This window comes from Furipterus horrens, unplaced genomic scaffold (assembly GCF_987537825.1).
Source record: "Furipterus horrens unplaced genomic scaffold, mFurHor1.1.pri manual_scaffold_2, whole genome shotgun sequence".
In the NCBI taxonomy this organism is placed as follows: Eukaryota; Metazoa; Chordata; class Mammalia; order Chiroptera; family Furipteridae; genus Furipterus; species Furipterus horrens.
In genome coordinates this window covers 134697307-134724859 of record NW_028327172.1, presented here as the reverse complement: position 1 = coordinate 134724859, position 27553 = coordinate 134697307, and the positions used below count along the sequence as shown (strand labels likewise).

Below are 27553 nucleotides of genomic sequence, written 5' to 3'. Positions count from 1 at the left end.
GGCCCCACCCTTTTCCGGCTCTTAGCTGGTGTTTGTCCCGCCCACTGACCAGCCCAGTTCCGTTTCCGGCTGACAGGGCGCAGGTACCCCAAGAGTTTTCGCTCCGGTGGTCGCGATGGGGAAGTCAGATTTTCTTACCCCTAAGGCCATCGCCAACAGGATCAAATCAAAGGGGCTTCAGAAGCTACGCTGGTATTGCCAGATGTGCCAGAAGCAGTGCCGGGACGAGGTAAGCAGGCCCGTCCTCTCCCTTGGCTAGATCCGGCTGGAAATCCGGGCTCAGGTCGCTGATGCTAAGAGTGAAGGGGTGATTCTCAGGTCCCTAGTCAGGGGGTCTGCACTGGGGGAGTCAACTAGTCCACACGGTAGGGACATCCTTCCTTGCAGCCCCCGTCTTAGTTGGGAACCAGTGGTCTTGGATGTTTCTTTTCTCCTAATCGCCCCCCTACCAAAGAAGTGGAAAATAAGATTTTTCAGCCCTCGTAGAAGTGATCCTACTCTAGCTGTTGTAACAAGGGGGCTTGAATAATTAAGTGCCAGACACATGGCAATAACAGTAACAATAATCTGTAATGACGTGACTCTTAAGTGAAACATAGGTTAGGATTCACAACTCATTCCAGGATCAGATGAAAAAGAAGTAAGTTCTTGCACACTACCCATTTAACAGCAATTTATGGAGCAGCTACAATGTGTTAGGGCCAGGATGTTATTGTGGTTAAGACGTGGACTCGCGTCAGACTGTCAGAATTTCGAAGCCTAGCCAAACCACTTACCGCTCTGTGGTCTTGGGCAAGTGACATTCGTTGTGCCTGTTTACTTAGCCGTAAAATGGGAAAAATAACTACCTACTTGTAAGGTTGTTGTGAATTTTAAATGAGTGAAATATGTGTGAAGTGACTCAGGGGAGCCTTGGGCAGTTCTTGAAATCTTTGTGTGTCCTGCTATGGAGTTTACATTTTTTCATTAATGACGTGGATGATGAATGCCTTGAAGAATTGAGAGCAGACTAGTGATGTGATCATATTTTTCTCTGGAGATTGAATTGGATAAGGATGGAAGAACACTGAGCACTCCATTGTTTCTGCAAGTGAGGTATGAGATAATTTAGATGGGACTCAACATTGAGTAACATTGATACTGTTAATCCATTTTCATTTCTCTTTAGTTCTTGCTGTTTAAGTCAAGGTGAGATTCTCACACAGAAAACTAGAGACTAGTAACTTAAACATCCGCCTATCCATTACGCAGATTTAACATTTTAAGCATTTTGTCATATTTGCTTGTTTCTGAAATATTTTGAAGTAAATTACAAATTTCAGGATATTTCACTTCTAAATACTTAAATATGCATTTCTAAAATATCAGGATATTTTTCTACAGAGCCACAAGATATATCATCACACATAACAAAATTAATAAAAATTCCTTTATTTCATCTGATACATACACCATACTCACATTTCCTCAGTTCCCTCAAATGCTTTTTTAAACATTTTTTTAAAAAAGATCCCATCAAAAGCTATGAATTGGATTTGGCAATTAGATCTTTAAAAAAAATAAACTTTATTTTTTGAAAAGCTTTACGTTGATATGTCATTATCACCAAAATCCATAATTCACATTAGGGTTCATTTTTGGTGTACATTCTATGAGTTTGGACAGATGAATGATGACATGTACCCACCATTATAGTATTATGCGGAGTAGTTTCACTGCCTTAAAAATCTCAGTGCACTATGTTATTAGGGCTTTTAATTCTCTCTAATTTCTAAATTTACAATAAAACCCCCTTCCTCCTCCCTTCCCTTCCACTCTTCCCAACTTTTTTTCTTGCCATTAACTTGAAGGTGAGTCAGCTATCAGAGCATTTCCATTTTCTGGATATGTTAAAGTGTTTCCTTGTAATTGTCTTTTGCCTTCTTTCTCTAACTTGTAGTTTTTGATTTCTAAAGACTTGGTTAAATTCAGGTTAAATATTTTGGGGATGAATACTTCGTAAGTGCTTCATTGTATTTCATATTGTATCACGTAAGGAAGCCCATATGATTAAGTAAAGATCACAGCCTGTACTGTTAGAAAGTAATATTTCCCCTCTTGCAAGAGGAAGTAACTAGTAGGGTGATATTTTGGAATCATTACCATATACCAAGTTTTCCATCAGCCTTTCACCTGTGTGTTTTCAGCATCCTTGCCTGAGTCAATTATTTCATTAGGAGTTGCAGAGTGGTTATTTCTCTAATTCTTTCTACAATAAATTTGTTATTGGCTGCTATTCGTTTGTAAAAATGAGCTTTTTCAGCTAGGGCTATTGGGTTATCCTCATATGTTATCCTCAAATATAGTTCCAACCAGATGGGGAAGATAATTAATTCTTTTTTTAAAAAAAGATTTTATTTATATATTTTTAAAGAGAGGGAAGGAAGGAAGAGAAACATAGATGTATGAGAGAAACGTCGACTAGTTGCCTCTTGAACACCACCAGCTGGGGACCTGGCCCGCAACCCAGGCACAAGCCCTGACTGGAATCGAACCAGCAGCCTTTTGGTTCGCAGGCCAACACTTAGTCCACTGAACCACACCAGCCAGGACTTTAATTCTTTTCTTTAAGGCATTTGTCATGGTTCTGGACTGTTTGCCTCCAGATCTGTTTATTTCTCTTCCCTATCTGGGAGGACAGTCTGGGCGAGGAAAAGCTGACCCTGATAAGTTTCTGGCTCTGTTTTCTGTCAACATTGGAAGATTGAAGGGAAGGAAGGTTAGGTCCAGAGTATTCCACTCCCGCTTGTCCACTCCCTTGGATTTCTAGGGTTTAATAACATCATTTTGTTTTCATTCTATTGACTGACTTAATTTATGGAAAATGGAACTGATTTTTCATTTATGCGATCAATACCAAGTTTCCTTTTAAGATATGTTTAAGTAAGAGTAATGCATGAATAGCACACAGATGAGCAAGAATTGTATAGATAGTCTGTGGATGACCAAAGATTAGGAAACTACCCTAATCAAGATCCAGTGTTGAAATCAGGATAGTGGCAGTGGGATTGAGCAGATACTGGTAAGAGTTATTTAGAAAGCTGTGTAGGCTCAGCAATAAGAGGAATGAATATAGGATGAAGGAGAAACACACTAGGATGCTAGCCTTGGTCTTGGCTTGGGTGATTGAGTGTGTGATATAATGCTATTCACTGAAATGGGAGGATACAGGAGGAGAGGCACATATTTTCATTTCTATTACTAGTGAAGAATCAGGTTCAAATGCTAAATAGAACAAAGTCAAACTTGTATGCTTTGTAATCATTTGAGAAGATATAGATTTAGTGTATTTAACATTAGGTTTAGGTAATATATAACAATATTTTGGATTATAGGTAAAGTAGAGGAAAGTGAATGAAAAATAGTATCCTTAATGGAAATTAATGACTCATTTTATTTCATTATATTCCTTGAAGCACTTGTATAACACTGGAGTAGGCGCTCAACAGGAATTTGTTAAATTGAGTCAAAAAACCCTGAAATCATCCTTACGTTACTGTGCACAATGATGTTTCTTACTAATGTCTGTTTTCTAAAGCACTATTTTTCTGTCCCTTTAATACCTGGGTTTATTCTTTGATTAGCAGGGTTGCAAAACTCAACTTTGTTTAAAAAATAATAATAAAAAAAGTAGGGTGCTTATGGCAAGTGAGCTGATTAATTTTTACACTTTATCATCAGAGAGCAACTTTTTAGAGTTGAATTAAATACGTCTACTTAAGCCCCATTATCATGACCTAAATTAGAATTTAACTAATCTCTTTATTTTTTTTTTTTTGTAGAATGGCTTTAAGTGTCATTGTATGTCCGAATCTCATCAGAGACAACTATTGCTGGCTTCAGAAAATCCTCAGCAGTTTATGGATTATTTTTCAGAGTAAGTAACTAAAAGACATTCTTATCCCATAAGATTTATACAGTTGGATATTTAATAGGTGCTTAATATTTTATATATTGGAGGCTCTATTTATTCCTTACATACCAACATGATAGTTTTTGTCTTCCTTGGAGAATTTATCATAGTATGAAATTATTAAAAAAAAATGTTTCTCACAGTTCAGTTTTTCTTTTCTTTTACTTCAAACAAACAGAACTATCTTTTCTTCTGAAACAGGTGTGGCTAAGAGCACAACTCTGGAGTCAGACTGCCTGACTTTATATCCTTCAAATCTGGGCTTCTCCACTCATGAGCTATGGCACTGGGTGAATTAGTTAACTTTTTCTGGGCTTTAAACTCATCTGTAAAATGAGATTACATTTTAAAAATACTACCCACTTCCAAGTATTGTCTTTCCTTCATAAGGTTTATATGAGGTTATAGGAGTTAATACTTTTAAACTGTTTGGAAGACTGCCCAGTACTTAATAACATTAGCTGTTAATAGTAATAACTATTAATAATATTTAGTCTTGCTTCTATCCATCTTTTTCTTTTAAAAGCTCTAGACATTTTGATCTTAGGATCACTGTGAACACCACCAGGGTACAAAGGCATGCGTGGGAATTACTGTTCTGGCAAGAACCAACTACACTCTGTCTTCCTTGCTGCCTCATTCACGCTGTCCAGTGTAGCTGCCTTGCACCTCTGTCAGTCTCCTGAAGAGTCACTCCTGCATGTTTCCCTCTTCCTCTTCCTCTTCCTCAATCTCTCCTCAGTGGGTAATACTCTTAACTTGAAATTGGAACACCTCTGATTTACATTCTTCCCTGGTTTCTTTCCTACCACTCCCTATACTCACTTCCTTCATTAACTCCTCTTTCTCTTCTAGTTCCTCAACTGCAGGAAGTCCTTCAGGGTGCCCACTGAGCTTCTTTTCATCCCACTCTACATAGTCTCCATGAGTTACGTTATTCTTCTATTACCTTTATCTTTGGATAAACATAAACTCCTAAGTCTGGATGTTCATTCCTAACATTTGTCTTGAGTTTTAGTTCTGTTTTGTTTTGTTTTTTTCCTGGGTGATTTTAATCTGTGTTTCTGAAGGCTATCTCAAAGTCAACATTTTCATGTCCATTTGCTTGGAATATTTTTCCATCCCTTCACTGTCAGTCTGTGTAATTCTTTTGTTTTGAGTTGTGTCTCTTGTAGACAGCATATATGTGGGTCATGTTTTCGTATCCATTTCGCTACCCTATATCTTTTGATTGGTGCATTTAATCCATTTACATTTAAGGTTATTATTGACAGGTATTTATTCATTTCCCTTTGTACCTGTGTTCCTCCCCCTCTGAACTTAGAATTCTCCCCACCACACCTGCTGGCTTCCTGTGCTGGCTAATAACTGCCTACGCAGACTGCTAAGCTTTAAACCTCAGAGTCCTCTGGGAATTCCCTCATGTGGATTCTCTACAATGTCCTTTAAAATTATGCCTTTTCTATTTTCACAGCCCCAGTAATCATCCTCAATGTCTCCACCTGAAAGATTTCAGTGACTTCATCACTGATCTCCCAACCTGCAGCTTCTGTTCCTCCTGTACCTGCTTATGCCTGTGGTTCACGACCCAGTTCATGCATCAGAATCACCTTGAGGGCTTGTGAAGGCAGAACGGCTGCCCTCCACACCCACTCTGATTCAGTAGCTCTGGGATGAGCTGTAGACTTTGCATTTCTATCAAGTGCCCAGGTGATGTTGATGCTATTGGTCCGGGGACCACACTATGAGAATTATTGTATACTCTCCACCAGAATTATCTTTCAAAATCACAGATTTTCACAGATTAACTCCTAAGTAAATTATTTTATGTTTCTCTATTGTCTGCATAAAACCAACCTCTAGCATGACCTACAAGGTACTTAAAAAATTAACCCTAACATATTCCAGCTATATCTCTTCCTGTTATTCTGTTCTACCCCCACTCTCACACTCGTTTTTATCTGCCTTCAGCATTAGCCAAATTTGACTGTCATTTCTCAGACATGTGAAGCTTTCATGTCTCTGTGCCAGCTGGAAATGGCCTTCTCTTCTTCCCCTGTAAAAGTCCTATTTAAACTTCACCACCCATATTAAAGATCACCTCCAGGCACCTCTGGGTGTCTCCCTCAACTCTTCCTATGATATTTTGTTACATCTCGTTTTCAGTTTGACTTCTGTTATGATTGGGTAGGCTAGATTGTAACCTAGGTGAAGATTTATGTTTTATTCACCTATGTTTATCTAGCACTCGGTTCAGAGGGGCACAATGAATGCCAGTTTTTTTGTAGAGTAAGGGAAGTTTTTTCTATCATTGGTAGAATGGGGTTGTTATGCCACAGTCAGTAGTGCAGAGAGGTTCATGAAGGACCCTCTCTAAAGATGTGTAGTCACTTTTGCTATGGCTGCTTTGCCAAGACAAAAAGTTTCAATTCCAAACTGACTTTTAACTTTAATTCTTGAAAGTTAATCTTTGGGGATCTTTCCTTGTTCTTAAAAGTTTATAACAGATTCAATAAATGTTTCCTGCATCATTTGAGAATTCAAACTGTACAATGGTTTAAATTTCAGGAAGATAATGCTATATATTTGTAGAAATTACCTTAATGCATTTCTTTCTTTATTAGGGAATTCCGAAATGACTTTCTCGAACTTCTCAGGAGACGCTTTGGTAAGCATCTTAAGTATTGTGCACATAGTAACTTTTAGTCCTATAACCTGCTCAGGATCAACAGTTCTGTATTTTGTTCTTAGGCACTAAGAGAGTTCACAACAACATTGTTTATAATGAGTATATCAGCCACCGAGAGCACATCCATATGAATGCCACGCAGTGGGAGACTTTGACTGATTTTACCAAGTGGCTGGGCAGAGAAGGTAAGAATAAGACATATTTGAATAGTTAGTATGTGGCTTCATTGCAGGGAAAGAGTTGTTATCCTTTCTGCGTAAATTTATGGAAAAGAGGATGAGTAGGGTAATTTAAAAAACTGGTGGAAAGGAGCATAATATTCCAGGACTGATTTTGTGTAGTACAGTTGAGTGTGCATATCTGGAATCACTCTTTGGATGGTTCCAAGATTTATCACTGAAGCAACCCCTCATTTAGATTAAGGATTATTCCCTCCACCTCCCCCACTTCCCCATATTCATTTTGTTTTAGGAAACTTGTTAGCTCCTTTTAAGGAGATTTTTAAAATTTATTGCTGCTTTTTCCATTTTTAATCTTCATAGCATGAAAAATCGGGGAGGACGGAAGGAAATTTTGTGTTAATGTGTTACTTATTCAAGTGTTTTACTCTAATCCATTTTAGGGGAATTATTTCTACTTAATTAAATTAGCAGAATATCATCTACTCATTGGATGTTTAACACTTATACGCAGTTGAATAATTACTAAGCAAGATAATATTTCTTTCATGTTTTCTTTGTTTAAATATGTTGCCTCATCCTAGCTAGTTAAAAATCAGAACAGTAATCTTTTTATATTCAAAGATATAAACCACTTAAAATATCTAAATCTCCTTAACTATGAATATGGAAAATTCATGTACTGCATGAATCTGTATACAGAATTCCCTCACTTATCGTGAGTATTACATTCTAGACCCCCCCCACCCCCACCCCCCGCGATAGGGGGAAATCCGCAAAATAGGAACCTTACATTTATTTTAGTATTTATATATATTTTAAGACTTTATAAACCCTTCCCACACACTTATAAACTGTTCCCAGTTCGTTATTAACCTTTTCCACACTTTTATAAACACTGCTTATGTTCTTAAACATATTGTACACTCATAAACCTAAGTAACTTTAACAACATATGTATACAGTACTGCAAAATCCCACAATATAGCAAAACATCCATGTTAAATAATTAAATATAATATTTTTTAAAATCCTGCAATACAGTGAGGCCACGATAAGTGAACCGCGATATAGAGAGGGACTACTGTACTTGAATGAATTAGCTCATAATGCAGAGACAGAACACATTTGTACCTTTTTGTTTGATTGTATACAAACTTATGATGTCTGTTTCATTTTTTTATCTTGTATTTTTTTAAGGCTTGTGTAAAGTGGATGAGACTCCAAAAGGCTGGTATATTCAGTATATAGACAGAGACCCAGAAACTATTCGCCGGCAATTGGAACTAGAGAAAAAGAAGAAGCAGGACCTTGATGATGAAGAAAAAACTGCCAAATTTATTGAAGAACAAGTGAGAAGAGGTCTGGAAGGGAAAGAACAGGTGGGCAACAATGTCATTGAGAGAGGCAATAGAAAAAGGGTTAAAGAAGCAAAATTGCTTGTTTCGTTAAGCATTGAATTAAGTTTTGTAGATATTATTCCTTAACTAAGAGGAGAAGTACATGGCTGAATGTAAAAGTCCAGGTTTTGGAGTTGAAACAAACCTGGGTCAATCCCTGATGTACTGACTTCACAATCTTGTGTCATTATCTTATCTTTTAAACTTCAATTTTTGTATCTCTAAAAAGAGGCAATAGGTAATGGGAAAGAAATAAACAGGTAATTTATCCTGATTGTATTAATGCAGAGCTGGAGATAAACACAGTGTGTAGGAATGTAGAGGGCCAGAGCTTGCTCTAGCCTGGGGTGGATATAAAACATTTGAAGGCAGATATAACCCCTGGGTTGAGAAATCTTGAATCAATGGTCAAAATCCAGGTAAATGGGGAAGGAAGGGCATGGTGGTGATTCAGGGGTTAGAGTAACTAGATCAAGGCATTTATTTCAACAAATATTTATTGGGTGCCTCCTGCATACCAGGCACTCTTCTAGGAGCAGGGGATACAGCAATGCATAAAAGATTTTTAAAACATCATATAAAATAATTTTCAGTTGGAGAATATTTATAGTACATATAATTTCTTAATTAGAATGTCAATTATTTTTGAGTTGTATCTTAGGGCTACCTTGACACATAGGTAGAAAGTCCTAATTTAGGAATAATGAATATGAATAGTAAATGCTTTGTGAACCAAACCTTCAAACTTTTCTCCCACCTTAGGAGACTCCTGTTTTTACAGAATTAAGCAGAGAAAATGAGGAAGAGAAAGGTAATTTTACTTCTTTTTCTTTTTTAATGTGAATGCTTTTGTATTGGTTCTGCTAAAAGGTAGCAGCATGTTTGGGAGCAAGATGTAATCTGTCTGAATCATATTGTTCTCATCAATAAAATGAAAAGGCAATACTATTGAACTGGGTGGGATGCCCTCAGCTCTAAGTAACAAAACTGGCAAGTAACAAATTAGCCTAAACAATAAGGAAATGTCTTGCCATACCAAGATTCCCAGAGGCAGGGCAGTTCTGGATGCCACACTATGAGCAGCTGGATACACGATGGCGGCAGGTACTTCCAGCCATCGTTGCTGACCCAACATTGTCCAGAGGATGACAGAGAGCATCCCTTCTGGATACCCTATGTTGAGCAAGGAAAGTTTTTCTAGAAGATACTTCTCCCACGAGTGGACTTCTTTTTGAATGTCATTGGCCGTTCTGTTACATGTCCACCCAAGAATAGTCACTGGGAAGGGAATGGGATTATTCTGATTTATTTAGACCAAAAGAACCTTACTGATCACTTTCTAAGGGTCCCACCTTATATTCCTGTCACCTTGGGCATTAGGTTTTCAAGCAATTCAGATGTGAATTTCAAACACTCAGACCATAACATCCTCTGAACCATGTGCGAGAGGTGTGTACACCTAACAGAATCGGATTCCTATAAGTAAGGGGCTCTGGGGCAGTGGAGTGGAGAGGCAGCCAAGTCTGGCTGCTACAGCTCGATCATGAAGATCTTTCCCGGCCCTGTAAGTGTCTGCAGGAGTGTATGACTTCTGCATAGGAGCATTCCAGCTCTCATTTATACAGATTGCTCATGGAAAACAACAACAATGACAAAATGCCCATGAATTTCTATGTGGGTGTAGTGTGGTATGTTATCTGATAAGTTTTATTATCATTTTCCTGAAATATGTGGATTACCAATTTTTCTCTTCTAGTGACATTTAATTTGAATAAAGGAGCCTGTAGTTCAACGGCAACATCTTCCAAGTCAAGGTGACGTACTTAGAATTTGAGAGTCTTTGTGAAATGTTCATGACTACATTTTAAAAGCTGCAGTATTGTGAATTCCTTTTTTTTCTGGTTGTAATTTTTTTTCTTTTTTTGGTTTTTGTTTGATGGTTGGTTGGGATTTTTTGTGTATGTGTGTGTGGGTTTTTTTTTAGCAGCTGTTTATTTCTTATTTACCTGTCATAAGATGACTGTTTTTTGAAGAAAGGCTTCTTTTGATTAATGACTTCACATGGATAAACTGTCACTTCTCCATGCGTCCTTCCCCACTTAATGGTTCCTCTGTGCTACTTACTGCAGTACTGTTTATTTTTCTATCATAGCCCACTTAGCAAGTTTAAATGGTAGCTAGGGTGTACATTTTTTTGCTTTATCTGACATGTTACGATTTTCTGAGAATAGAGACTTACTAACCTATCTCCTTAATACTATCACCTAGTATAGTATTAATGCACTAGTAGGCACTCAGTAATAATTGTTTTCACTTCCAGATGGTATAGTACAGGCAGGAGGCCTCAAGTTTTTCTGTAAAGGGCCATGTACTAAATATTTTAGACATTGTTGGTCAAATATATATATATGTATATATATGTCTTTGTCACAACCATCCATTTACCTCTGCTGTCAGAGTGAGAGTAGACACAGGCAGTACAAAAACAAATGAATATGGCTGTGTTCCAGAAAAATCATGTTTATAGAAACAGGCCACAGGCTGGTTTTGGCCCTCAAACTATAGTTTACCAAACCCTGATATAGCACGTGGCCAGGTACTTCTATCCACTTATCATGTTCTTTTCTAGTTAATATTTTATCAAATATTTATTCATTATTTGTGATGTGCAAATGCTGTCAATTTAGTTAAGGAGGTTAAAAAGCTAAATATAAAGGAGAGGTTCAGGAAGGTACCAGTATATATGTGAATTTAGTTTTAAGCTGTATTTTACGTGTGTATTTAAGGTCCTCATTTTATGGGAGGGGAGCAGGGATTAATTTATTTACATGACTGAAGTGGCCAGGAGAATTGAAGGAAATGGGCAGGCTAAGTCAGCAATGTATAACTGCTTCAGAATGGCTTACCAAATGTCTTAGCTTTGATCAAAATATTTCAGATTAATGCCCGCATTAGGTATCATGAACATATTGGTTAATTGAGTTCTATATATGGTACATTTGAAAATTCTTTTTAAGATATTGATATTGAGATGGAAGATAGGCTTGAATATATCATAACACACATGTCATATGGTTTTAGATCCTTTTGTATTTCTCACCATTCTCCTTTACTATTTGTTATTCCTAAATGTAGGTGAATGTTAAGGTTGGTCTTAATGCTGCCAAATTGATCACCCTTGTATTAGTTTTCTGTGACTGTGTTAATAACCACAAACTAGGTGGCTTGAAGCAGTGGAAATCTCTTCTGTCTCTGGAGGTGAGAATTCTGAAATCAAGGGGTCTGCCGGGCTGTGCTCCCTCTAGAGTATCTGGGGGAGAATCAGCTTCTGGTAGCTACTGACATTCCTTAGCTTATGGCTGCATCCCTCTTGTCTTAATGACCAGGGTCTTTAAATTTCTCTTTGCTTCATCTTTGTATCACCTCCTGTACATGTGTCAGATTTCCTTCTGTTTCTCTCTGAAAAGAATGGTCTAATGCTACCTTTAAATACTTAAATTTTTAAAAAATATTTAGAACAGATAATGAACAATAATAATTCTGTATTTTCTAGTCATCACACATTTTTTTCTTTTTTTGGTTATCTCCATGGTAGCATTGTGCAAATATCTGTTTAATTTTTTTTAAAGATGACAGAGTAAATAATTATAATACAAAGTGGAATGTCATGTATGTCATAAAGTGCTATGGCATTTCAGAAAAATACAGTAAACCTCATGAATAATGAACCTTAAAGACTTTTAATAAATGGAGATAAATGGAGAGATTCTTTTAAGTATAAAAGAGTCATGTGCAAATCTGCAAAGGCATGAAGCATAGGGCATAGCTCAGTCAATAACAAATCTTTTACAGTGGCCAGTGAGCATAGTAAGTGATGACAATTTTATATGAGCACTAAAAAAATGAGAATTTATACTGGCATCTCTAGGCAGTCAGGCAATCAAAACTATTTTAGTGACATGTTAAGATCTTTGCTTTAAAGAAATAGAATTGGAAATAATGTGCTAGACTTCTACCAATCATTTTATAAACATTTAATCCTTGCAGTTGAGCTCAGAGTTGGGTCACATTATTATTCCTATTTATAGATGAGGAACTGAGGCTTAGAAAAGCTCATTACTCCAAGTCCCAGGAGAAGTAGCCTCAGACCCTGGTCTGCCTCACACGAAGCCAATGCTGTCATTGCTGTGCTGCAGTGGTTACACTGGCACTCACCGAAGGGGTGAGGAGAAGGGAGGACGGAGTTAAACACAGGAAGGGTTACATGTTCTCCTGATGCCAGTAGTTCTGTAAGGGATGCAGATGGGTCCTTTGTTGTTTTGACTTAATCTATTATAAATGAATCATGTTGTTTATTCTGCACATTCTAAAGCCTTCGTCTGTGTATAGTTTTTGTTAACAAGCGCGGTTCTTCTTTTCATCAGTTCTTTGGGACCAAGTGCATTGAAGGTGATAGAGACCACAGCATCAGTGAAACGGAAAGAATCTCCCCGGAGCTCAGCTCAGCCAAAAGAAAAGAAAAAGAAATCTGCACTTGATGAAATCATGGAGGTACAGTTGATAAACTGCCTATTGATTTTTTTTTCTTTCTTTTTATTGAATTTATTGGGGTGACACTAACAATTATACAGGTTTCAGGTGTACGGTTCATCTGTAAACTGTGTTATGTGTTTACCACCTCAAGTCAAATCTTCTTCCTTAACCATTACCCCCATACCCAACTCCCCCTGTCTCCGACACCGTGCTCCACCCTGCCAGCTGCAGTCACCACACTATTGTCCATGCCTATGACTTTTTCTGTTTTTTTTTTGTTTCTTTTTTGCTCAAACCCCCACCCCCTACCCCCAACACACAGTGATGCAGATTAAACCAAGGAAACTTAAATAGTTTCACCATTGTTATATTACTGTAAAGTTAGAAAAATGTGGGAGTACAAGGTTAGGGAAAGGGATCCTAGGTGCAGTTCAGTTGGAATAGAATTTGAACTCCTCAGCTAGGTTTAGTCTCTTCCCTCAAGTGCTGTCCTGAGGACTCTCCCTGCAGCTATGGTCAGGGGAGTTCAAAGAGGAGGACTTCAGTTGTAGTGGCAGCTGGAAGTGAAGCCCTGCGCCTCTTCTGTGCTGTGGGACTGTCATCCTCCGTAGATCCCCCACGACGCTGTGCTCTCCTGCTGTGTAGCTTCCACTTGCCACCTTCTTGCCAGCAGGAAAATGCTGATTTAACCTGATGGCTAAGTTTATGAGATGAATCATCGAAAACTTGTGATTATCTGGATCCAGGGCCATGCTGTCTGCCTGGAACTCTAGAGCAGTTCTGCAGAAGGTTCTTAATATAATCCCAAATATTCCTTTCTCCCTCCTAGCACATGACTTTACCTTATTAATACATTTATGAAAAAAGGGGGAAAAGAGAAGAGGAGGGACAGGTAAAGAGAAAAAGTAAATAGAAGAAACAGCTTTTTTTTTTTTTTTCCCCTGTAATATCATTTCCTCTAGTCTCTCCATCCATTTTCTTCATTTGGGAAGGGATAGGAACTCACTATTTGGTCTTCCCTGTTATGGAGTCCTCACACATGAGGAGCAGCCTGAAAAGTTTAAAGTATTACATAAGATGTGTGTACTCTGAGATGTGGTCATTACGTCATTCAGCAAATACTGAGTCACTGTTATGTGCTAGGTAGGTGTTGTGTGAGGTCCTGGATCTGTAGAATAAGGATAAAAACAGTACTTGTGTAGTACGGAGCTTTCATTTTAGTGAAGGAAACATTCCTGAACAAGTGAACCAAGAAGTAATTACATACAAAATGCTAAGTCCTGAGGCGGTCTGAGCATCAAGAGTGGGGAACTAGCTTGTGCGAAGGCAGGAAGGAGCCCTAAGTCAAGCATCTGCAGGAAAAGTCCATGCAGCTGCATGCAACACTGTCAACATAAAGGTGGCAGCCTTTGAGGTTAGAGAGAGAAGCAGAGAGGGAGTTTTCAAATTTAATTGAAAGGAAAATGGAAAGCCAGATCTACCTGCTTTGAATGTAATATATGCTAAATTTAGAATATTTTTTGTTCATATTGGGAAACTGGAGGAGTTAAAATGAGGTTTAGAATCAACTGAAGAATAACATCATTCAGCTCCATTGAAAGTTGGTACTTAAGGTTCTAACTTTAAGCAGTTGAGAAAGAAAAAAGTGTGATATAAAGCCATAATGGCCAGTCAGCCTTTTATTCTTTTGGTCTTCTTTATTTACATCTCTCTTAGTTGTATATTTCTTCTCCATTTATAAGCTTTATGATTCTTATCAAACAAGGAAACTCCTTTTTGCCATAAGACTCTGTACCTAACTGTGGTGTGCTAAATTGGTCTGTAAGTGTTGTTTTTACCATGTCAAAACATTGCCTGTTTTCTAGTTCATGACAGTCACATGGGAAGAAGCAGCGGGGAGGGCAGTATTTTGGTGTGCAGATGACTTTGCAGTATTGCCTAAGCAGAGGTTATTTGTGTTTATTTTTTTGGTCAATTCACTTGCTTTATGATGTATTTTTTTAATCCAAGTTTTTACAAATCAAAACTAATTGTAAAAACATGTTTATTTGTATATCAGAGTTTGGAAATTATATCATTGATCTTATGAAAAGTATGTTTTCTCTTATTCTTTTGCTAAATAGAATGTTAGTCACATGAGTTGAGGATTTTGAAGAGATCATTTTATGATTGTTTTGTGTGTTCTACAGATTGAAGAGGAAAAGAAAAGAGCTGCCCGAACAGACTACTGGCTGCAGCCTGTATGTATTCAGTTGGAGTGTCTTAAGTTCTAAATGCACTTTCAAGTGAATGATTTAAGTAGCATTTCGTATAAATGATTAAATGCTCAAGTTTATGTAAATTACATAGTGTGACTTATACCTTCAATTAGCTTTTTCTCTATTTGATCTTTAGCTAGGGGTTGCACCTGTATGGGAGGGTTACTTACTGTTTATTAGGTTAATAATATTCCTTGAGTTTAATGCTAAACTTGTTTATGGCATCTGGAATTTAAGCCCAGAATTATTTTCTATTTTTGTTATAAGACAAAAGGTTGTAGTTTCAGAAGTAGAATTAAATAGAATGTAAATGCAGAAGTACTTGTTTTCAATTTACATCTACTGAACTTAGACTACCCATTTAGGTAATTTGTTTAAACAAAAAGATTTTAATTTTACAAACTCAAGGAAAGCTTTGTATTTTGTTGCTTACTACTGCTTAATATTTTAAGATAATTTTATAATTTGTGAACATTTAATTTTAAATTTATTATTTATTGATGCTCTGTTTTGAACTTACTGAGACGTAAAGTTCTCACAAAACCTTCAGGGTACCTAAATTATTTCTAAAGAAGCTGGTTTGAGCAATAACAGGGGAGTAAGAAGTAGTCTGTTATTTAGATAATTTCTGATTTGAAAAATAGGATTAATAATAATCTCAAAGGTCAAGAAGTTCAAGGTTCTGATTAAAATCTTCATAGTCATTTTCCCACTAGCTTGGAAATAATTTAGCTTCCATGTTTTAGTTTACATTTTTATATAATGGAAAACATGTTTACCTCGGGGTCATGTGACAGATCATGAAATAAGTTATTTAATACCAAATAGAAAATACTCATTTTATGTAAATTATTTCAGTTAATTCTCATATCAACCCTATAAGGTAATTACTGTTATTATTCTTATTATTCTATTATTTATAGACGAGGAAACTGAGGTATAAAGTTTTTGAGTAATTTCCTCAAGGTCATTTAATATGTGGATTTCCCTGATAATCTGATTTAGTAGGTTGTACTCTCAACTAGTAAATAGTACTTCCTGGGAAGCTTTAGTCACCCTGACTCCATCTCTGAGTAGAATGTTGGGTCAAGTTTAGTAAAGGAAGGACCTGTAGGGAAGAGACCGTCCATTAATTAGTTTCATTTTCCCTGTTAGGGTAGCTAGCATTTGAACATTAATGGTTTTATATGACATTTTTGAAAATGTAATCAAGAATTTTGAATTAAGCAGTAGTTAGTTCTTAACCAGGAGATTAAGAATTTTTTTTTCTTAATTAACCTCAGTCTCTAATAGCAAACATTATAAAATACGTTATTACATACACTTCTGGAGACAGAAGCTTAGGGTACAATAAGGCCATGGGATTTCAAAATACACAAGTCTTTACTACTCCTACCATGCAATCTCTTGGTGTGAAATGCACATTTTCACTAACCTTCTAGGTAAATCTTGTATGTCCCCTTGGTTAAGAACTATTGGTGTAAAGGAAAAAGAGAACAAACTAAAAGAAGAAAGAAGAAAGGAAGAACATTCTAAATTTTACTTAGTCTAAAAATTCTCTTCCCAGTGACAAAACTTTCAATTAAATTTTATTTTCTGTTGGTAATTTTCTCATATTATAAATTATCCAGCTTTTCTACATAGTTCATCTTACAGAGTGTTAACGTTAAAAGTGAGAATTAAGCAACAATGCCCTGATGACTCAGTATGTTTCTTATTTTGAAAAGGGCAGTATGTTTGTTTAAATAGCCTAGAGTCCACAGAGATAGATTGAAGAGCTTCATCTTTTAAACTCAAAAGAAAGGTTTTTGAACAGATTTATTGTGAGCAAGTGTCAATAAGTCCCATAATGTAATGAGCTGTCTTTAAATGAGGGCCTTTGAGAGATTTAGTCCAGAAATGCTCTGGCTAAATCAGAGAAGCTGTTTTGGTGATATTTTCTTTTCTTAGAAAGTCTTAGTGAAACAGACACTTAAGAATGAGGCTCTTCCAAGTCTTCTCTTAAACATGTCTATCTCCTATTAAATATCCTCCCCCAAAGTTCTCACTGAATTTGTGTTCATACCATTTTTAGCATAGCTTAGTGAAGTGCTGGTGACCATCTGGCACCTCTGTTAAAGTTACTTGAAGCAGCAAATGTAGAATTACTATAGTGAATATATAGCAGTAAGTTAGGCAATTTAATTTTTATTAGCCATTAACACAGCTAATCCAAATCAGGAAAACAACAATGAAATGAGCAAAATTGGAATGTGTTAATACAAAAGAAGCCCATATTCCTCTCACATTTGAGAATAGTTGCTCAACAGAATGATACTTGTAGCTGGAGCTAATCTGGAGGAATCTCGTCTATATCAAAATTCAAAGCAACATAATGAGAAAAGAACACTGTGGAGAGTGTCGTGTCCTCAGAATTCCCAGGGAGTCTCTTGCCATCGACATCCTTATCAGCAGTGAACACCCAGCAGTGAAATGTCCTGGACACTTTTCACTTTCTTAAATGAATAGAAAAAAAGCTGTTTATGAAAGACACGAAGTAATAGAGTTGAGATTTATAGATAAAAGTCCTAGATTTCAGGAAACCTTCACTGTGGGAATCAGCCATTAGATATATATTTTTCCTCTTGGTAACTGTATTGAATAAAAAGAAAAATGAATGAAAGATTACAAAGAAAGTGCCATTGTTGGGAAGGTTTGGAACTCCAGATTTTCTTATTTAGCAGAGCAGCCTTATTTTACAATGATTTTTTGTAAACAAGGTTTAAAATGAAGGAGTGAAACAGAAAAGGTAATTTATGTATTTTTCTTTCACCTTTATTTTTTGTTGTAATTTTCTAGGAAATTATTGTGAAAATTATAACCAAAAAACTTGGAGAGAAATATCATAAGAAAAAGGGCATTGTGAAGGTAAGAACATGAAGTTATAAATGGAATTTTTATAAGGAGTGACTGGGTGACTGAGTAAAGCCATTTTGGTATTCCTTAAAAATCAAGTCCTAAGTAGCAGAAAGTCTATATCGAAGGTTCTGTAAAAGGAAAGCTGAATTCATAGTCATTGGAGAAATACTTCATTTTCAACCATTGTTTATACTTCACCTCTGTTTGCTTTCTCCCGGAGTAAATAGTATATGAAATCCCATTGGCACATCTTAAACTCTGTGCACACCTTGAGAGTCAGTAAGATACACTATCTCTATTGATGACGGGCAACGTAATTGTGGCTCCAGAGTTCCAAGAGGGCCTTCCATGTGTTTTGCTTGAGAGACTGTCTTTTGACTGCTGTAGGATTTTAAAATGTAAAAATCAGCACTCCAGTCCTCTATTCCCTTTTGCTTTTCCTAAATATAGTTTCATTTCAGCACCCAACCTGCGCATGCGTAAATTGCCCTTTCACTGTCCTTGAAACTAGGCAAAATTATCCCTTTTACTATGTTTCTTAAAGTCTTATTTTAAGATAACCAGTCTTCATTCTTTCCAGATGAAAACCTTAACTAAGCTTTGAATTTAATTCTTTATTAAGAACCATAGACCAGCAATTTTTAACCAGCATGCCTCAAGCATTTTTAAAACTGTTTAGTCAGGGGCACTGACCATTTTCCCCTTAGACTGTCAAATAAAAAATGACAACAGCCAATACAACAATAGCTGTCTGGCATGAATAAGTCAAAATTATACCTTTTTTTTTTTGTCAGATCGGCAAAAAAATATATTTTTTGGTTGCCACAGAATTTTAATATTTAGTTTATATGTGCCAGGAGATGAAGAGGGTTGAAAATCATCGCTGTGGACTAAGAAATAGGAAATGGTTTTTAGAAAATAGTGTTGTTTATAGAAGGAGTTATTCTTTTGAATGGAATTTCATTTCTTTTCATTTTATTTATTTTGGTTCTTTGAAATTTGTGTTCACATATCTCTTCTATTATAAAAGTATTGATTTTACATGGCAGGAAGTAATTGACAAATACACAGCTGTTGTAAAGATGATTGACTCTGGAGACAAGCTGAAACTTGACCAGACTCATTTAGAAACAGTAATTCCAGCACCAGGTAAATCTTTGTGCAGACCATTTAATGCATATGTTGTCAATATGAGTGATTCCATTCATTAAACCATAGCTTTTTGACATTACTTGATATAGATACGAGTTTCCTTTTTAGAAATATCTAGCTGCTGTTATAACTGATTCCATTTGACTTGGTGATGTGGTAATTTACCAGTTTTCTGAGAAAGCTATTTGTGTCATGAACGAATTTTCCCTTCCTGGAATTTTGTTTTCCTAGAAGCAAAACACAGACATTTGGATAAATTAGGGTTATTATTAATATATAATATTTATTTATAGTAAAGTAAAAGCCAGTATTATTTTGTTTTTGCTTTTCCTTAAGTATTTTTAAAATACATTTATTGATTATTCTATTATAGTTGTCCCAATTTTTTCCCCTTTACCCGCTCCCCTGGTACCCCCATTCCGTCCAGCAATGCTCTCCCCTTAGTTCACATCCATTGGTTGTGCATACAAGTTCTTTGGCCTCTCCATTTCCTTTACTATTCCTAACGTCCCCTTGTCTATTTTGTACCTACCAGTCTGGACTTAATAATCCCTGTACCTTTTTCCCCCTTTCCCACCTCCTCCTCCTCCCCCTCCCAGCTGATGACCCTCCAAAGGATTTCTGTGTCTGTGATTCTGTTCTGTTCTGCTGGTTTGCTTAGTTTGTTTTTTAGATTCAGTTGTTGATAGTTGTGAATTTATTGCTACTTTAATGTTCATAGTTTTGATCTTCTTTTTCTTATATAGTTCCCTTTAATTTGATCATTTGGGTACTAACACAATGTCTAGTATTAATACTCTTTGGTCAGGTGTTTTGCCTCTGATCTAATTTCTTCATGGTGATATCATTGCTGCACAATGATCATATTAGTTTGTAAAACATTTACTTATCAGGGCCTTTATTCTTTCACTCTAAAATAAAAACTCATTTAATGGATTAAAAAATTTTCTAGTAAACTGGACTTTTATAAAGTATGCATTTTGGTAAGTTTCAACATGTGAAGACTCTTGTGAAACCATACTTATAGTCAAGATAATGAATGTTTGATCATCCTTCCCCCAGTTTTTCTAATTCTCCTGTATAATCTAATTGTTCCCTGCCAGTACTCTTGCCTCCTATCTCCCCCCGCCAGGCACCATTAACCTGCTGTTACCACTGTTTGTTTATCCAATCACCTGTTGATACACATTTGGGTTGTTTATAGTTTTTGGTTGTTACAAATAAAACTGCTATGAACATTCACACTCCGGTCTTTGTATGGACGTATGATTGCTTTTCTATTGGGAAAATACTTAGACGTGGGATGACATAATCACATGAAAGGCATATATTTAAACTTTTATGAAACTGCCAAACTATCTTATGGTTTTTAAAAGTGATGAGTTAAAGTAAGCACATTTTTCTCTGATTAATTCTGGCCGCTGAGCATTTCTTCCAAATACCTTATATACCATGCTATCTAAAATTAAAGCTTATCCGTTTGACAAAGAAGTAAAAAAATGGAGTTCTTATAATCTGATAGTAATTCAGGTATTCTAAACTATAGAATATTATAGCGTTCTTAAGTGGTTCAGAACTTGTAAGAGGAGGGTTTTGTTTTTCTGTATGTTCAGTTAGTGTAATTGCATTTTGCTGTAACAAAGTGAAAGAAAAAAGTGAACATTTTATTTTCATTCAGTGTTATGGTCTTTTCTATTGTAGGAAAAAGAATTCTCGTTTTAAATGGAGGCTACAGAGGAAATGAAGGCACCTTAGAATCCATCAATGAGAAGACCTTTTCAGCTACTATAGTCATTGAAACTGTAAGTATGTTTACACAAAGCCAAATTTCAAAATGCTTTAAAAATGTTTGATTCTTTTTCATTGGGTTGGTCTTTGTTTTATTGTAGAATTTGGATTTTTTATTTGCCTTCTATCCTATAGAAAAATCTGTAAGCTCATTTGCTCTAGTGATTCTACCATTGCTAAAACATTTTATTTTCTAATTCCATAAGAAATGCCCATGTGTCTTAGTCCATTCAGGCTGCTATAGCAAAATACCATAGATTGGGTGGCTTATAAATAATAGAAATGTATTTCTCAGAGGTCTAGGGCTAAAAGTCCAAGATTAAGGCCCTGACAGATTTGGTGACTGGTGAGGGCCTGCTTCCTTTTTGTGTCTCTTCACATGCTGGAAGGGACAAGGGAACTCTCTGGGTCCCTTTATAAGGCCACTAAACCCATTCATAAAGACTCTACTTCTATGACCTAATCACCTCCCAAAGGCCCCACCTCTAAATACCATCACATTGGGCATCAGGTTGCAACATATGAAGTGTGTGTGGGACACATTCAGTAAATAGTAATTAATACTCATATAAAACCTGAAAAATACAACTTAATATAAATAACTTTTTAAATTACCCATAATCTCCCATCCAAATGATAACCTCCATTAATATTTTGGTCTGTTCCTTTCCAGTCTTTATATTTTATAAAACTGTCTACAGCACATATAGCTTCATATTCTGATTTTTTTCCTCTCACATCTAATATAAAACTCAATTTAGAATGGTATAGTTAGTGGGGAATGTATAGTCGTAATTAACAGGGAAGGAGCCATGAGATCAATCTTTTTTAAATGTCCCTCTTATAAAGGATTTCAGGTAGCAAAGATCAATAAAATAATTAATTTAAAGAAATCTGATGTACAAAAATTTCTTATTTATCTAGAATATTGATATTTCAGTGATAGGTCTGTGTATGAGGCAAAAGGGAGACTTAAGATGCCTGAAGAAGGAAACATAATTTGTCCCAACTGCCTAATTCTTTTTAAAATCTGAACTATGTATTAAGTATCTTTCTCACGAAATGAAAGACATTTTTGTCTCCAGTTCAGGAAGTCTTAATATTTGGGGCAAATAATAGACCCCTTGGAGAGTGATGGAAAGTTTGAACTCTTCAAAAAATTGTATGTAACTGCCAAATTTTTTGTGTTTGTTGTCTTAAGGAATTCATAGGCCCCCAACCCCATCCATGGGCTAGAGAATATGTGTCTCTCAAAGGTTTTCTGAAAAAAGCCTTTCCTTATTTGAGAGGAATCACATGTTGCGTCGGTTAAGCATTTTTTTCCTGTCCCTGACAATACTAACCTAGAAACTGTCACTATGGTAAAAGATAGGGGAGGAAAGGAAAAGGGAGTATCATCTATCATTGATGAATTTATCAATATGACTGAACAAACAGATTGAGTTTTTTTTTGTTTGTTTTTTTAAGTCAATAAGCTTTTCTCTCTGACCCAATCAGTATAAGGTTATGGAAAATCTTATATTTCTGTGGCAGTTTGAACCTCCTCCACTTTTTAACTTTACTATACTATCCAATTTAGGTTGCACTTCACGTTCTCATCTCAGGGGAACACAAAGCAACTAATTACCATTGAGGATATTCTAGGTTCCATCCAAATATCTTTGGTTTAGAGTTTATGATTTTTAAGAACTACTTTCTTCTCTCCCTCACCAAAATCCTATAGTCTACCTTCCTTTCTCATGCTTTAGTTGCTAACAGTGCTGTCCTGAGATAAAAAAAAAAACTATGAGGAAATCCTCATAAAAAGTCTTTCTGGTTGATTGCAAAGCAGTACTTGAATTATATATTATTGATTATGCTATTATAGTTGTCCTGATTTTTCTCCGCTTACACCCCTCCACCCAGCACCCCCACTTCCTCAGGCAATCCCCACACCATCATTCATGTCCATGGGTCACACATGTAAGTTTTTTGGCTGTTCCACTTCCTATCCTGTACTTTACATCCCATGGCTATTCTGTAACTATGATTTGTACCTCTTAATCCCCTCACCTCTTCACCCATTCCCCCAAATCCCCTTCCATCTGGCAATCATCAAAATGCTCTCTGTACCCATGGTTCTGTCTCTGTTCTTGTTTGCCTAGTTTGTTTTTTTAGATTCAGTTGTTGACAGGTATATATTTATTGCCATTGTCGTCTTCTTTTCTTAAATAAGTTGCTTTAACATTTCATGTAATAATGGTTTGGATGATGATGAACTCCTCTGTTTTTTTCTTGTCTGGGAAGCTGTTTATCTGCCCTTCAATTCTAAATGATAGCTTTGCTGGGTAGGGCAACCTTTGCTGTAGGTCTCTGTTTTTCATGACTTTGAGTGTTTCTTGTCAGTCCCTTCTAGCCTGCTGTATACTTGAGATGTGCCCTTCGTGTGGACTGAGTTAACCCTCCTCTTATAGTTCAGCCTTGCTTGCTGTTGCCAGATCAATGGGAGGGATTTACCCAGGCCAGTCAGCTGCAAGGACTGATTGTGACCACTGACCACCAGCCTCTGCCCTCTGTGGAGGATCAGCTGTGTAGGGGCAGGCTGAAGCTGTCCAGTGTGTGCACAGGCCCCTAGGGTTTCCCAGGTGGTGTTGGCCAAGGTCAGCCTTCACCTGTGTTTTGCCTGGGGTACCCTGCCTGAGCTGTAAAGCAATCTGAGATGGCTGCTACTTGTCAAGGGCTTGGAGATTCCCAGGCTAAGCGAAGCTGTGAGTCTAAGCTGGCTGTTGCTCGTGCCAGGCCTGGGCTCCTGGGGCCAGCTGTTGCTTGAGAGGATTTAGGAAGTTGTGAAGCATGAGCCAAGACTAGCCATTCATATGGAAAAGCAGCTTAGTGGGTTGTAAATTGGGTGGGGCAGTCTCTGGGGATTTCCAAGGCTGGTTCAACAATGTTAGCTAGGTTGATGGAGTCTCAGATATGGCTCCAGTGTGTGGGCTCTGTGGGGAATGGGAGGTTAGAAAAGGGACGGTAGCCTCTGCTTGCCTTGATGCCAGACACTTTAGTTTCACCCTGTGTGCCACTGGTGCCTTTCAAGCTGCTACCCCAGTGCTGGAGCTCAGAGGGAGAGTCTGAGTAAGTGAGTCCGTGTGTTTGTTCTTTAGGATGAACTGCTTGGGGCTTCAGCAGTTGAAGAAGCTGTGGGGACTTATCTTCCTGGCACTGGAACCCTGGACTGAGGGGCCTGGTGTGGGGCTGGGACTCCTTGCTCACAGGATATCCCTCCCTAATTTTTATCCACCACACACGGGTGAGAGACCAGACGTTCTGCATCTGCGCCCCTCCCACCAGTCTGGATGGATACTTTTTTTTTAATTTCATAGTTGTCAGACTTCCATTCAGCTTGATTTCTGACGGTTCTGAGTGATGGTTGTTCTATATTTTAGTTATAATATTGATGTGATTGTGCAAAGAGGAGAGCTGTGTCTACCTACACCGGTATTTTGACTGGACATTAGTGCTTTCTTTTGGAAGAGGAAACCTACCTGCTAATTTTTGGGTTTTTTACTTTTCTTTTGTGGTCTGCCCCGATGAAAACAAAATCTGTGTTTGTATGTGCATGTGTCTGTCTGTCTGTGAGCCCATGTTATAAGTCACTGCCATGAAACATGCAAACATTTGAAATGATTTCTGCTATTTTTTCTCTTTCTGCAATCTTGAATTTTAGTATCAGTATCATAATATTTGAAACATTATTCTTACATATTACCCATCATTTTACACATTTCACATATAAATTAAGTAGATATTTAAGTAGTTAACAAAATGTTCAAAAACAACCTTCGTCTTTAACTACTTGTCTAATTAACACATTGTTGAGTGGTCACAAAAAAACTTGTGTTTTCAACCCTGGCTGCTGTGGCCCAGTGGAATGAGCATCGGCCTGCGAGCCAAATGTCACTGGTTCGATTCCCAGTCAGGGCACATGACTAGGTTGCACGTCAGGTCCCCAGTTGGGGGTGCAAGTGAGAGGCAACCACACAGTGATGTTTCTCTCCCTCTCTTTCTCCTTTCCCCTCTCTCTAAAAATAAATAAATAAACTATTAAAAAAAAAACAACTTGTGTTTTCAAGCCCAAATGTTGACTGATAATTAGTTAACTCGTGTTTGCACTTGCATTAGCTTATACAATTCTTAAAACTGAAAGTACAGTAATGTAGGATTTTGTAAAAAAAAAAATTGTAAATTGTTTCATTTTCATATTCAGTTATGAAAAATAGCCGGTGATATGGGATCGCTTTTGTATAAAATTGCCTGTCAACAATGTGTTAACCCAAATATCTGACTCATCTTTATTCCCCAACTTTGTAGTTCTTATCATGAAAGTGTAATTGATCATCAACCTCTAAACTTCATAATGAAAGATTCAACCTGGGTCATCCTTTATATGGGAACTTATTTCCTTTAAATACAATCATTTTTATATATTAAAAGAATGGTATTTTAAAAAGCGTTTTAAAGGGAAGTCATGAATAACAGTAAAAAATATTAAAATCTCAGTTCAGGGTTGGCGTCATTATCAACATCATCATTTTATATTTTCAAGGAAGATGACCAACTTTTAAATTTTAACCAAAAGATTTATTGTTGGGTTGAAAATTACTGAGCTCATACTCATACTATGTTCCAGGTATTGTTCTAAGTACTTTATATGTATGTACTCATTTATATTTTCCAACAACCCAAAAATATATGATTTAGTCACTTGCTGAGGAGGAGATTTGAACTTGGGTCCAGAACCCATACTCTTAGCCTCTGTGTTCCCAGGTTGTGGTAGTTTTTATGACAATTTCTTTCTTTCTAAGGATTTTATTTATTTATTTATTTACTTTTTAAAGATTTTATTTATTTATTTTTAGAGAGGAAGGGAAACTAATGTGTGGTTGCCTCTCACATGCCCCCAACTTGGGGACCTGGCTAGCAACCCAGGCATATACCAGGACTGGAAATTGAACCAGCAACTCTTTGGTTCGCAAGCCAGTGCTCAATCCACTGAGCCACACCAGCCAGGGCCACAAGTACTTTCATTATCTAGTTTTCTCCTTTGCCTTTTCATTAGATATGAAGAGGAGATGAAAATATATTTAAAGTTGGACTCATTTTCTGTAATAAAGACCAGCTAACTGTTATAGCTAAACTAGACAAACATTTGAATATCTATATTGCTTAATATAATGATATTTGCTATTAAAAAAAAAACACCCGTTCAAATTGAAAATGGTACAAATATAATAGAAGTTTACTTCTCATTCTAAAAGTCCAAAATGGTGTCCTTGATCAGGGAACGGCTTTCTGAAGGGTGATTTGTGAGCCCTTCGGCCCGTCTAACTTGTGGCTTTACTACCTTCAGTAAGTGGCTTTTTACAGTTGTGTTTGCTTCAGGCAGACCAAGGAGAGCGTTGGATTGTGGGTGGGAGGTATCATGGCCTGGGCCTGGAAGCGGTCTCCGTCATTTCTGTTCACGTCTGTGGGCTGGAGCGCCACCTTAAGGCCACACCTAGCCACGCAGGGAGCTAGGACATCTTGCTATTCAGGAGGCACGGCAGCTACTATTGAACAGCTAACAGGTCTTGCCACAGTATCTGGTGATAACACATTTCAAATATCTTTGAAGAAAATTATGATAATGATTGCCTAATGAGAATGCCATAGAAATTTTTTGAAGTTCATAGACATACAGAAGTGCTAGCTACCATAATGGTATTTTAGGGATGTGGAGAAGGCAGGTTTATATTTCTAACTGTAGTGTCATTTTCCTGTCTTTTAAGTACATGTGTGTTTTTAACATTTTCTTCAATGACTTTCATTTGTAGGGCCCTTTAAAAGGACGCAGAGTTGAAGGAATTCAATATGAAGACATTTGCAAACTTGCTTGAGTTTGAAAATTTAACATTAAAATCCTAACGCATCAAATTGGTGTTCGCCAAGGCATTATGAGACTCTACTGTGTTAGGGTGTTTCTTTTGTATAAATCAGATGGATTTATTTAAATATTACTGTATAGTTGTTCTGCTAAATTTAAAAAAACTAATTATGTCTCATAAAGTGATAAAACTGTAAATTTGTTCTTATTTTTTTTTTTATAATATTTCCTTGACTTTTTTAGTCTTCATTAAAAGAGTGTAATTATAAAGCATTTTATATAAGATGATTTAGAATCATATAGTTACAGGAAATTCTTCATGTACCTTAAATTTATATTTTTAGAGTAGAGTAGTAACATTGAACTATAAATATAATTAATTTTAAAAAGTCTAATTATATATACTAGCAGCTTTATTGAAATATCATTCATACACCATACAATATCACCCATTTAAAGTTTACAATTTCAGTGGTTTTTATTTAGTATATTTACAGAGCTGTGCAACCATCACAGCTGTCTAATTTTAGAAGATTTCCATCACCTCCAAAAGAAATCCTGTACCTATATTTACTCCCTAGTCTCACCCTTTCCCAGCCCCTGACAGCACTAATCTACTTTATGCCTCTAAGGATTTGCCTGTTTTGGACATTTCATATAAACAGAACCATACAATATGTGGTTTTTTATGACTGGCTTCTTTCATGTAGCATAATGTTTACATGGTTTATCCATGTTGTGGCATGTTTCAGTATTTCATTCCTTTTTGTTGCTGAACCGTATTCCATTGTATGGATATACCACA

The 27553-nt window shown here is 36.7% G+C and overlaps 1 protein-coding gene across 1 annotated transcript; it reads left to right on the top strand.

Annotated features, from left to right (window-relative positions):
* The first annotated feature begins 42 nt into the window (after nt 1–42).
* Nucleotides 43–27425, top strand: KIN (Kin17 DNA and RNA binding protein). Its single transcript, XM_090266486.1, has 13 exons — nt 43–229; nt 3822–3916; nt 6577–6620; nt 6704–6826; nt 8021–8202; nt 8983–9031; nt 9977–10034; nt 12645–12771; nt 14943–14993; nt 17850–17918; nt 18959–19058; nt 20763–20863; nt 26699–27425. The coding sequence occupies exons 1-13, from the start codon at nt 116–118 to the stop codon at nt 26759–26761; spliced, it is 1176 nt and encodes a 391-aa protein (XP_090122612.1). The 5' UTR covers nt 43–115; the 3' UTR covers nt 26762–27425.
* The last annotated feature ends 128 nt before the right edge of the window (nt 27426–27553 follow it).

Bases quoted from the DNA above. Each gene is read 5' to 3' on its own strand.
- KIN (XM_090266486.1), top strand. From the start codon at position 116: ATGGGGAAGTCAGATTTTCTTACCCCTAAGGCCATCGCCAACAGGATC. The intron at 3,917-6,576 runs GTAAGTAACTAA...TTTCTTTATTAG, and splicing joins TTTATGGATTATTTTTCAGA to GGAATTCCGAAATGACTTTC. The intron at 17,919-18,958 runs GTAAGAACATGA...TTTACATGGCAG, and splicing joins AGAAAAAGGGCATTGTGAAG to GAAGTAATTGACAAATACAC.